This window comes from Equus przewalskii, chromosome 3 (genome assembly GCF_037783145.1).
Source record: "Equus przewalskii isolate Varuska chromosome 3, EquPr2, whole genome shotgun sequence".
NCBI classification, from domain to species: Eukaryota; Metazoa; Chordata; class Mammalia; order Perissodactyla; family Equidae; genus Equus; species Equus przewalskii.
Genome location: NC_091833.1, coordinates 71,644,263 through 71,657,541, shown reverse-complemented (window position 1 = coordinate 71,657,541; position 13,279 = coordinate 71,644,263). Strand labels below are relative to the sequence as shown.

At 33.6% G+C, this 13,279-nt stretch overlaps 1 protein-coding gene across 3 annotated transcripts in view; it reads left to right on the top strand.

The window, feature by feature from the left end:
- ADGRL3 (adhesion G protein-coupled receptor L3) overlaps positions 1–11,491 on the top strand; it is an 801,248-nt gene extending 789,757 nt beyond the window's left edge. Inside the window, exon 25 of one of the 3 annotated variants that reach the window (XM_070612870.1) lies at positions 8,265–11,491. In XM_070612870.1, the coding sequence (XP_070468971.1) occupies positions 8,265–8,341 (77 nt within the window). In that variant the 3' untranslated portion in view covers positions 8,342–11,491. Of the gene's footprint in view, positions 1–2,975; positions 3,580–8,264 lie in introns of those variants that run through there. The other 2 variants (XM_070612873.1, XM_070612875.1) reach the window with 2 other exon arrangements.
- Positions 11,492–13,279: the final 1,788 nt, after the last annotated feature.

Sequence of the window (13,279 nt, the reverse complement as noted above, 5' to 3'; positions counted from 1 at the left end):
TGTCAAGTTTAGTAGCTCACATATTCTTTATATTTTTCATTACCAAATTTGTTTTTTCCTTTATTTCTAATCTTTTTCTGAGTTCAACCACCTTATTTGAACTTTTAAAATTCTGATCTATATTGTCTGTTCATAACTTCTATCATTTATTATTTTTAGCTCACTCAAAAATTTTAGTTTATAATTTTCACCATTTTTTAGCACACCTGGCCTGTTTTCATGTCTGTAGGTTTTTCACTCCACATTCTTTTGTTACTTCCAAAAACTTTGTATGGGTTTCAAACCAATCACTTTCTGCAGCCTGTTCCTATGTGAAATTAGTTTTGCTGAACTGTTAGAAAGGAGAGGTGGGTCAGTACATCTTTTCTGTCTTCATAGTTCTAGAGCTGCTTCTTGTTTTCATGAAGTCTTTCAAAAATGTGGTTTTATACTTTCTGAGCTCCCCTGATATGGTCCCCCTCTTTTTATCTGGATTTTCGTTTTTCTTTTTCCTTTTTCTTCTTCTTCTTTTTTTTTTTTTTAATGAGGAAGATTGGCCCTGAGCTAACATTTGTTGCCAATCTTCCTCTTTTTGCTTGATGAAGATTGTAGCTGAGCTAACATCTATGCCAATCTTCCTCTGTTTTATGTGGGATGCTGTCTCAGCATGGCTTGATGAGTATGCAGAGTTTCACACCCAGGATCCAAACCTGGGAACCCTGGGCCACCAAAGCAGAGCATGCAAACATAACCACTACACCACCAGGCCAGCCCCATCTTTTCTTTGCCTATACTGTCAGCCTTCCATTTCTGCAGGTTCCACACCAACCAACCACTGATGGAAAGACCTATGACTGTTGTGTCTGTAGTGAACATGGACAGACATTTTTCTCATCATTATTCCCTAAACAATACAGCATAACAACTATTTACATAGCATTTATGTTGTATTAGGTATTACAAATAATCTAGAGATGATTTAAATTATATGGGAGGATGTGTGTAGATTATATGCAAACACTATGTCATTTTATATATGGGACTTGAGCATTCTCAGATTTTGGTCCTGGAACCCGTCCCCCGTGGATACTGAGTGATGACTGTATTGTCCCTGTCCTGCTCAACTTGGATTCTTTTCCCAACCATTTCTTCTCATTGTAGGACATTGTCTAGATAGAAGCTTTCACTGGTTAGTTTTGAGTATTTACACAAACTAATTGCTCCATTTTGTCAGACCTTACGTGGAACTCATGCTCCAGGACTTGGAAAGTGCAGAAAACTCTTCCACTTTCAGCTGCTGTGCTTTCTGGTGAGAATCAGTTGGAATTTAGGGGTTCTCCTCCTTTCAGGTCATTCAGATGTCCATTTGCTCATTCCTATTCCTCTTAGACATCCTATACAATACAGTTTTATAGTTATTGGTGGCTTATCTCCATCTGCTTGGATTTTGGAGGCCGTGGCAATATTTTGTCATCATTTTTATTGTAGCTGTTAGCTGTGAGGTCTTGGTTTTGCTATCCTAGTTTCAGTGCCTCCTTTTATGATAGGATTTTGGAAAATCCAATATTAAGCCACCACAACCATCTTTTCAGAATTTTCTAGAAAAGTGGATTTGTAGATTTTTAATTTTGATAGATAGTGACAAATTTCCTTCTTATTTACTCTCATATACATTTTATGAGAGTTTGTTTCCCCACGTCATGTTTAACATTAGATATCATCATTACTTTTCATCTTTGGCAGTCTAATAAGTGGACAGTTTTACATTGCTGTTTCATGTTGCCTTTCATGAATGCAGCTTAAGAAGGAAGAGGTAACTCAAGCTCTTTTCACCGCTGTACTAGGAAATCATATGTATTTTCCTATGAAATAAGCTTTATATCCTTGAAACATATTTCTAACAAGTTGACGGTCTTGTTTGTGTTGATTTATTATTTTAATATATTAACACATTGGTTAGATTGAAGAATTTTATTATAGTAATAATATGTGTCATAAGTATACCATCATAAACATTCTGTTATTTTAGACAATGTTATCCAAATATGCTGTTTTCGTCAAAGATTTGGAATCCCAAGTTTATCACTCTTAAATTACAAAACTGTACTTGGATTGATTAATGAACATTTAATTCTGATTCACTGAACTGTCTGCCTACTCTTTTTCTACTAACACTCATTTAAAATTCCTATTTTTCTAATGTTTTAATATCTACAAGGACTATGTCCCTCTCAACACATTTTTCGTAATTTTTTCTTTCTATTAGATGAAATTTAGTTGTAATTTTCACTTTCTAAGGAAATAAGTGGCTTGTCTGAAGTCACATTATTAGGGGTGGGCAGAAGCAGGATTTGAAATAAAATCTGCCTGGCTCTAAAATTTATGCTCTATTTATATAGTTCTTTTTTAAAAATTCAATTGTTTTCATTCAGCAGGAAAAACAAATCTGTGGTGTGTACTGTGTGCCGTATTCTGTGCTAACTGCTAAGATTACAAAGATAAATTATTTTGCTTCTGAACTTGAAAGCTTATTGCCTCATATCCTATTGTTATTCTTTTTTTATTGCCAATTTCCCTCCAGAAAATCATATATAAATCTTTGTAAAGCCTTTTAAGCCCATAAAAGCAGTCATTTTTAATATCATAAATATATCAGTTGGGCACAGAGACAGTTTCTAAAATAACTTTTGTTTGGATCCATTTTTATGGGAGAGGAATACTTGCAAAGGAATAGCGGCAAGGTTTATATTTTAAAAATTACGGAGTAAGTCTAATCTCTTCTACAAAACAGTTGCTTTTGGGGTTTATACATAAAGGTCCTAACTCATGCTCCCTAATTCCTTTTTAAAGATTATTTGATATATCAGAAAACATGGCTCAGGTTTCAAGTCCTTTTTCATTATATTAGTTATTTATAGCTAAGTATTTATAGTTTATTTATAAACTATTACTCTGAAACGTGGTGGCTTGAAACAGTAATATTTAATATCTCACAGTGTCTGTTGCTCAGGAATCCCATTGAGACCAGGCTGAGTGTTCTGCTTCAAGATGTCTTCAATCAAGATGTCAGCCAGGACCGCAGTCGGCGTAAGATTCAACTGACTAAGGGTCCACTTCAAGCTCCCTCACCAGGTTGTTGGCAGGATTCAGGGCCTCAGTTTTTCTCCAGCTGTTGGTCAGAGGCTGCACTCAATTCCTTGCCACTTGGATGTCTCTATGGCACAGCTCAAAATATGGCAGCTTGCTTCATCAGAGCAAGCAAGCAGGAAGACAAGAGAAAGGTGTGCTAGCAAAATGACAGTCAGGTTTTAATCTAATCTTGGTAGTACCATCCCATCCCATCACCTTTGCTGGGTTTGGTTCATTAGAAGCAGGTCACTGGGTTCATCTCACATGCAAGTGGAGGGGATCATAAAAGAACATGAATAACCGGAAGCAAGGAGTCCTTACAGGTCATTTTAGTAATCTGCCTGCCACTCTCCTCTCTGTACTAATGCTGCAATCCTGGCTTGTTTTGTGTAGTAGAGAATCGTAGAAGAAAAGACACATATTTAGAAATTATTATCAATAAAATTAAACTGGATATTCACACAATAAAAATCTGTCAAAATTTTCTTTATTTTTACCTTTACTGATAATAGCTAGCATTTATCAAACACTTGCTGTATGGCCTAATGCCGGACTAAATATTGTACAAGTTTTGTCTCATTTAGTATTCACATAAGGTTACTAGCACAATCTTAAGAGTTTGGTGATACTATTTCCTTCTTGTTAGATTTGAGGAAGCCAGGGTGCAGAGAATCTAAGTAACTTGCCCCAAGCCATACAACTAGTAAAAACTGGCCAGGCGATCTTCAACTCCACGGTTGCCACCACTACATTGTAAACAGGAAGTTGTGTTGTTGTTGTTGTTTTTAAGTCTGTCTAAGTATTGTTAACTGAATACTCTCTATTTCATTGGTAGGAACTAATTTTGAGACTAAAATCATCTTCCAGGGAGGACTTTTGGGTGTCTGAAAAATAAAACCCAGCTACGACTTAAAATCCACATAAGTATCATGCAATAAGGCTTTGCTGCACAGAAATTTTATAAGCCTGAAGCAGTTATAATGCTGAACTGTGAAAAACCTGAACAGACACAAACCATTTGCAGATAATTGTACTGACATTCCTACTTCATTACTTTTAATAGAATTGAATTTGTGGTGCTCATGCCAGGGTACATGAGCTCTACCTTCAAGAGGAAGACATGCCACATGTCCTTATTCTCAGTTGAATAGAATGCTTTTAGCAGGACGAAGGACACATTTACTTAACTAAGAGGCCAACCTTAACTAAAATAAAATCATTTAAAAAATGATTTCAGATGATCCTGTGCGTTTAGCCTAGCTATAGGTAAAAGAAATTGGATGATAGAAAGTAGTTGTATAGTGGAGCTCTCTGTGCAAATTTGGTATTCATTCCAATCTATATCAAGCATCTACTAGATAACCCACCATTAAACCCTGAGAGGAATAAAACCTGAGACAAACATAGATACATTGTTGAGGATTACTTTTGCATTCAATGACTACTGAGAGTAAGAAAACTTTAAAATATTTTATGGGAAACTAATTAATTAACAAAATGAAACACTTGAACATAATACTAATGAGACCACATACGTTATTGTTTATTTTTACACATTTTAAACTTATAAAATTTATCACACTTGCAGAAGAGTCACTAAAACGTATAGTTCAAGAAATAGTTATAAAGAAAACACATTTAACCTATACTCAGGTTAGGAATTAAAAACTTGCCAGTAACTCATACGCCTGTTGTATGCCCCTTCTTGCTTTCTCTCTTCCTTTCAACTCTTGTCTTTTCTTTAAAGCTTCAGCACTTATTTGTGCATCCCTGAAAAGTAGAATGTTGTTTTGCCTATTTTTGAATGGTATTTAAATAGAATCTTATGGAATCCTTTTGTGACTTTTGTTTTTTGCTAAATTTCATGTTCATGAAAACCATCCTTGTTTATGTGAATACCTATAGTTAATTTTTATTGTTGAAGAACATTCTATTTTATCAACGTACTACAATTTATTTATCTAATCTATTGTTATTGGATGTTTGATCATCTTCAGTTTGGGCTGTTACATCAGTGCTGCTATGAGCACCCCATTGTGTGTCTTTTTGGGCATGTTCGCAAGAATCTCTCAGATTTTCTTCATTTTTACGGGACAATGCCAAATTATTGTCAATTTTACTAGATAATTCTATACTATTTTCAAAAGTGAGTATGCCTGCAGTGCATGAGAATTTATGTTGTTCCACATTCTCACCAACACTGGTATTTTCTCCTTCTTCTCCTCCTCTCCCTCTTCCTCCTCCTCCTCCTCCTTCTTATTCTTATCAGTTCTAGTTAGCCTGGTGGCCATGTACTACTTTCTTATGTTCTTTCTAATTTGTTCTTTTTGATTATCAGTAAGGTTGAGCATATTTTCACACAGCTATTGATCATATGTATATCCTTTTACATGAAATACTTATTTTGGTCTTGGTACCATTTTATTTTGGATTCATTCCTTTTTCTAATTTATTTATAGGAGTTCTTTATATATTCAGAATCTGAATTCTTAGTTATGTGTGTTGAAAATAGCTTCTCTCATTTTGTAGCTGTTTTTATTTAATTCACGGAGGCTTTTGATTAACAGAACTTCTATATTTTAATCTGGTCACAGATATGATTTTTATTATGGATATTATGTATGATGGCAATACTCTCCAAATTGATCTAAAGATTCAATTCAATTCCTATCAAAATCCTAGTGACCTGTTTTGCAGAATTTGAGAAGCTGTTTCTATTATTCACATGGAAATGCAAGGGACCCCAATAACAAAGAAAGAACAAGGTTGACGGACTTATACTTCCTGATTTTAAAACTTGCTGTAAAACTAGTTATCCAGCAATAGGGTACTGGCATAAGGACTGACATACAAATCAATGGAATAGAGTTGAAATTCCAGAAATAAAGCTTTGTGTTTATAATCAATTGGTTTTGACAAAGGTGCCAAGCCAATTCAATGGATAAAGTGGGGAACAGGAGCCTTTCTATAGATAGTACTGGGACAACTGGACATCCACATGAAAAAGAAAGAATTTTGTCCTCTACTTCATATTATATATAAAAACTAACTCAAAATGAATCAAGACCTAAACTTAAATATATGAAACTCTTAGGAAAAAACACAGGGGCAAATTTTCATGACCTTGGATTAGTAAATGGTTTCTTAGTTTTATGCCCAAAGCACAACCAGACAAAGAAAAAATAGATAAATTAGATTTCAAAAATAAAAATGCTTGGGGGCCGGCCCGGTGGCACAGTGGTTAAGTTCACATGTTCCACTTCAGCAGCCCAGGGTTTGCTGGTTCAGATCCCAGGTGTAGACCTACGTACCACTTGTCCAGCCATGCTGTGGTAGGCGCCCCACATATAAAGTAGAGGAAGATGGGCACAGATGTGAGGTCAGGGCCAGTTTTCCTCAGCAAAAAGAGGAGGATTGGTGGCAGATGTTAGCTCAGGGCTAATCTTCCTCAAAAAGAAAAAAAAAAGAAAAAGAAAAATCGTTGTACTTTAATGTATACCATCAAAGAAGTGAAGATACACCCCACTGAAGGGGAGAAAATATTTGCAAATCATAAGGGATTTGTATCCAGAATATATAAAAGACTCTTAGAACTCAACCAGAAAAAGTTAAATAACCTAATTAAATAATGGGTAAAAAATTGAATAGACATTTCTCCAAAGATGTACAAAGAAGCGGAAATAAGCACATGAAAGGAGATATTCAATATCACTAGTCATTAGAGAAATGCAAATCAAAACCACAGTGAAATATCACTTCACATTCACTAGAAGAGAGTGAAACAAAAAAGACAGACAATAACAAATTTTGGCTAGGGCATGGAGAAGCTGGAACCATCATTGCTCGTGTTATTGTAAAAGGTACAGGCACTGTGGACAACAGGCACTGTGGACAACAGTTTGTCAGTTCCTCAAAAGCTTAAATGTAGAGCCAAGACAAGAGATAGCTGTGCTAGCAGAATGGCAGTCAGGTTGTAATCTAATCTTGGTATGCATATGCATATATGATGCAGCAATTCTTCTCCGAGGTCTACACCCAGGACAACTGAAGACAAATGTCCACACAAAACGTGCACACAAATGTTCACAACAACGTTATTCATAATGTTCAAAAAATGTAAACAAACCAAATGTCCATTAACTGATAAACGGATGAAAAAATGTGGTATATTCATATAGTGGAATATTGTTCAGCATAGAAAGGAATGAAGTACTGGTACATACTACAACATGGAGGAACGTCAAAAACATTGTGCTATATAAAAGAAGCCAGTGACAAAAGACCGAATATTGTATCATTCATTTAAATAAAATGTCTAGAATAGGTAAATCTATAGAAAGAGGAAGTAGATTAATAGTTGTCAAGGGCTGGGGGGATGGGGAAAATTTGGAGAGACTGCCAATGTGTGTGGAGTTCCTTTGCGGGAGGGATGATAAAAATATTTTGAAATTAGGTAGTGCTTGTGTTTGCATAATTTTATGAACATTAAAAACCACTAGCCTGTATACTTTAGACATGTGAATTTTATGTTATATGAATTATATCTCAATAGAAGGTATAAGAAAATTTTACTTGCCTCATTGTGGATTTGTCTATTTTTTTCCTACTATATTTTAAACTTTTGTTATTACCTGAATATAAAAATTCATTAAAATTCATGGTTATACCTCCCTGGGAATTGCACCTTTTATCTTTAATAACTATCTTTAACTGTATTTTTTGGCTTAAAGTCTATTCGTCTATTATTTACACAGCTACACCTGCTTTCTTTGATAAGAATTTGATTGGTTATAACTTTTTAAAGATTCTTTTACTTTCAACTTCTCTATTTTCTAATTGTGGATGCTTCTCTTACAAGTAGCAAGGTCCTTGGAAAGGGCCTAGTGATGTATTCATCAGCCATATGTTTTGGTTAAATTTGCAGGATAAGGTATCTTGACTATAATTGATTAAGTAATTGATTAAGATTACTACTGTTTTTCCATTAGATTTTTCCTCAGTCATACTTCCCCACCTGATGAATGGCGATAGAGTGGCCATGGGAATTTTGGGGATAAGCTGAGGAGATAAGTACTTTCCGTCTATGGGGATATGTTTAAGTGATTTATAGAGTCATTTTCCTAGATATTTAATTCTTGTTTGCCATGTTGGTGTAGGAATGCCTTCCAGGAATCCTCCGGCTGCACTTCCTGCTGACTCACTTGGCATCAGGGCACAGAACATACGGCCCTGAGGCTGAACTGCCATATGAACTCCTCCTACAGTACCTGGCACCAGAAAGATGGGTGAAGTGGAGGAGAAATAAGTTTGGAAAAGTATGAATGCTGGAAGTTATCTATGGAAAATTTTTCCAATCCAAGAGGTTTAAAATTGTAAATAGAGGATTTGTTTCTTCTCTATGCTTGGTCAAAACAGAAGCTCTCTCCTGCCAGGTGTCTGTATACTCAGTAATTCACACGCACAATTATAAATACTCTAGTTTGTTTGCTTAAGTATCTTACACAATAGAATCTGTTAGACCTCCTGTGTTTTGTAGGGTACAAAGCTGTACAAAGCTGTAGGTGACATGCTACAAATAAGTACGTGTTTGTGTTCAGTCTCATGTCTCATGCATCTCAACATCTGGGAGCACTTTTTAGTATGTTTGAGGCATCTTGTCATTTAAATCCCAAATGATATGGCTCATGTTAAAAAAAAAATAAAGATTCCCTGCTAATGTGACCCAAAATACTAACATGGATGAATATATCATAAAATATGCCATACAATAAAACTGTCAACAATAATTTGGTTTATGAGTATTTAATTCTTTAATATATTTCCCTGCATGAAAAAATTTTAAATACTCTGAAATCTCACAGCTCATATATGAAACAAACTTAGAGGGGTTTTCCTAATTTTGACAAAAATCTTTAAAAAATCCACATGATACTATTAGTAACGTCATGAAGTTGAAACTTTTACCAATACCAATGTTAAAAACACCACCAATAATAAAAACAAATTTCGATCATGTTTAAAAAATTGGAATTATCTTTCTATCCTGTGTACTGAAAAATTTCCAAAATTTTTATTATACGAAGAGCAATAGAAATGTATGCGGCCAAAAGATTTAAGGAAATACTGTTATATAGGTGTATTCAAAAAGAAATTTTAAAAACTTTTTAAAATTTGTTTTGGCTTATGGCATTTTGGGGTATTTAAAACTTGTAATTTGTTATGATTTCTCATTCCAAATACATATTAAATATTGTACTTGTTATTAGTTATTCTTTATTTCTTTTCCTTAGAGAGAGAACTCCAAGTTAAATAAACCTCTGACCTCTTACAAACTCTGGATTTGTGTCTATCTCTTTCTCTCTGAATGGTCTTTCATTTTAATTTTTGTCATTAAGTGAGTATAAAACGGTATTTCACTCTGGTCTCATTTTCTTGGTCACTGCTAATGTTTTTATTGGCCATATGAATTTTTTTTCTTTGAAAAGTCTCTATATTCTTTATGTCCATTTCATTTCTTTTTTTTTTTTTTAAGATTTTATTTTTTTCCTTTTTCTCCCCAAAGCCCCCCGGTACATCATTGTATATTCTTTGTTGTGGGTCCTTCTAGTTGTGGCATGTGGGACACTGCCTCAGTGTGGTTTGATGAGCAGTGCCATGTCCGCACCCAGGATTCGAACCAACGAAACACTGGGCCGCCTGCAGCGGAGCGCTCGAACTTAACCACTCGGCCACGGGGCCAGAACCTATGACCATTTCTTTTATCATTTAAAAGTTTTTCATATTGTTTTGTGGAAGCTTTTTTTTAATCACATCTCAATATTTGTTGTTTGTATATTGCAAATATTTTCTCCCACCTTATAACATTTTTCACTTACTTTAATATGACTTTGATTAATCACCCTTCTCAGTTGTGATATAGTTAAATTTACGTCTTCTTATTTACAGTCAACTCTTTTTTTTTAATTTTTAAGAAACTTCCATATGTCTAAATCTAAAAACTTTTTAAATAGGTTTTTCTACTAGACATTTAAAAATTTCATTTTTGACATTTGTCTTTAATTTCTTAGCATTTTATGTTTACATATGGGGTGAAGTGGCTTCAATTTTATCTTTTTTTTTTCATATGAATAGCTATTTTTTCCCCAAACATCTTTCCTTTCCCAAATGATCTGAAAGGTCACCTTTGTCATATACCAACATGTGTCATTTTACAGTGTCTTATTTATTGTAGCTTTATAACAATTCCTGATCGCTCCTTGGACAATTCCTTTGCTCCTGTTCTCTAGCTACTATCGGCCCTTTACTCTTCCATATAAAATTTTAGAATTATGTTATATTTCATGAATAACCTTGGTACATTGGAATTCTATTGGATATGATCATTATCAGGAGGTAAACAATTTCAAAATAGTCTTTCTAGCCAGGGACATGGTAAATCACATCATATATTGAGATGTCTTTTAATATATTTTAATAAAGATTTTAAAAACTTCCCCTTAGCAGTCTTGAACATTTTTACAGATTCTTGATCTTCTGTAATAACATAAATTTTGACATCTGTTTAATTGTATTTTCAGGTTGTTTGTTACTGGTAATTAAAATGATATGAATTTTGTATTACTATTTAATTAAATAGTAATTTTATACATAAACAATTCACTAAATTATTTGTAGTAATTTGTAGACTATTTTGGTTGTCTATGTAAATTAGTATTTCTTTCCTACTTTACATCTTTATGTCTCCTTTGTTTTTCATTGTCTTACTACACTTGCTAAGACTTCTAATACAATGTTGCATAAAAGTACTGGTATTGTGCATCCTTGTCTTAGTCCTGATTGTAAAGAGAACTCTTGTAATGTTTCCTCTTTGAGGATTATATTTACTTTAGGTCTATCCTCTTTATAAGATTAAAGACATTCTATTCTATTCCTTATTTACTAATAATGTTCATCATGATGGGTACTGGATTTTATTAAACATTTTTTTTAACCTAAGTAGATTATCACTTTTTCCGCTTTCATCTGTTGTGTTAAATTAAATTATGAATTTGAAAATATTGACCTATTCTCATATAAGTGCAATACTGTTTTGACCAACATAAATTATTTGAAAAACACATTTGGATTCAATTTTATAAAATTTTATTTAAGATATTGCATTTATATCAATGAGTAAAATGTTTCTGTAATTTTCCTTTCTTATAATATATTTTTGTCGGTTTAATATTAGATATATCTAGGAATAGTAGCATGAGTGTGGAGAATTTTCTCCTTTTCTGTTGTATGCAATATTTGACATGATCTGTTCTTTGAAAATTTGATAGAACTCTCCTATCTTCTGGATTCCATTTTTATTATTAAAAGGTTAACTGTCTATCTTTCATTCTTTTGAAAATAACCTGTCTTTTTCTCTATCACTTCTTTTTGTGTGAGGAAGATTGGCCCTAAGTTAACATCTGTTGCCAACCTTCCTCTTTTTGCTTGAGGAAGATTGTTGCTGAACTAACATCTGTGCCAGCCTTTCTCTATTTTATATGTGGGACGCTTTCCACAGCATGGCTTGATGAGCAGTGTGTAAGTATGTGCCTGGGATCCGAACCTGCAAACCCTAGGCCACCAAAGCAGAGCATGTGAACTTAACCACTATGCCACCAGGCCAGCCCCGCTATCACATTTCACTATTTTACCTTTTTATTTGATGTTCCAGAGTTTCATTAAGATGTTTCTATGTGTGGATTTCTTTTAATATATTCTACAAATGACACATGGGACTTCTTGAATCATTTGACATCTTACATTAGTTATAGAATATTCTCAGCAGTGCTTTTTTTTTTTTTTTTTTTTTTTTTACCAATTACTTCCTTTCTCTCTATCTGGATTACTAAATAGAACTATGTTAAACTTTCTCAGTTATTTTCACCATCTCTTAATCTTTTTTGTAGTTTCTACATTTTTCCTCTCTGTGCTACACTCTGTATAATTTCTTCTCACATATCCTCCATTGTACTAACTCTCTCCCTCTATTGTGTCTAATCTGATGTTGTAATCATTCATTGCATTTCTATTTTTAATTTTCATGTTTTTAATTTCTGTAAGTTCTCTTTAAGTCTTTTTCAAAGCTGCTTGTTTTCCTTTGGTGTTTCCAATTCCCTGAAGATGAATTCAAACTAGTGTTTTGTTTCTTTAATTCTAGCCAGTATAAATACTTTTTATTCTAATAACATGAATATATGATGAATTTATGGTCTATTTCTGCTATTGATTTTTTTTGCTAGTTCTTACACATAGTATCTTATTTCCGTATTTTTTTATTTATTTTTCCTAGAGCTGCTTACATCTTGAAAAATTACTCATGAAAATTCTTTGAGTCCTAGGATGAAGGTTTACTCGTCTAGACAAGATTTTCATTTACTTCCTTGGATCCCTGGAAGTACTAGCAATCTCCATCAACTTTATTGTAAACTTATGGCAAGTTTTTACATCTTTTAACAGTACAATGTAAATTTTGGCTAGATAGTCACCTAAGGATCAGTCCGAGTTACTACTTCACAAAGCCATTTCTATGTTACCTACTTGCTCCTGGAATTTAATATTGGTGATTTATTTAAACAATGTTATTGCTTGTATTTAGGATTTGAGTTTGCTTGGCAGTTAGTCTAAATACTTAAGGAATAGGAAGTCTGATATTTCCTTCAGATTCTAGTTTCTGTCATAGTTTTATAACACCTGTGTTACGGAAATGATGTGATTGCTACAAATGTGTGGATTCAATTTAAGATTTAAGGTGGTGTTTATTAGCTACTCAGTTATCGAATTCATCATTGAATGTTTACAGAAAGTTGATTTGGCCAGAGACCAAAAACTGGAGATGTTTTTATGGCATTGCTTGTTTGTAAACATTTTGCTTAATCAAGCTAAACTTTCAAGCAATTAAATATGAATAGATACTGTGACTAACAATGTAAGCACTAGAGTAATTTAAAATACCTTTATCTAAAGGAAAATGCCATTCTGGTGCTTTTGCTAGCAATCAGCATATGGATTTAATGTAAGACTTTTCATTATAGTAATTAATTACTGAGCTTCTGAAAGGAGAAATGCATACATTTTTAAAAGGCAGTTTGCTTAGCTTATGGAAATATAATATTCAGTTTTATATGTCACTTAATAG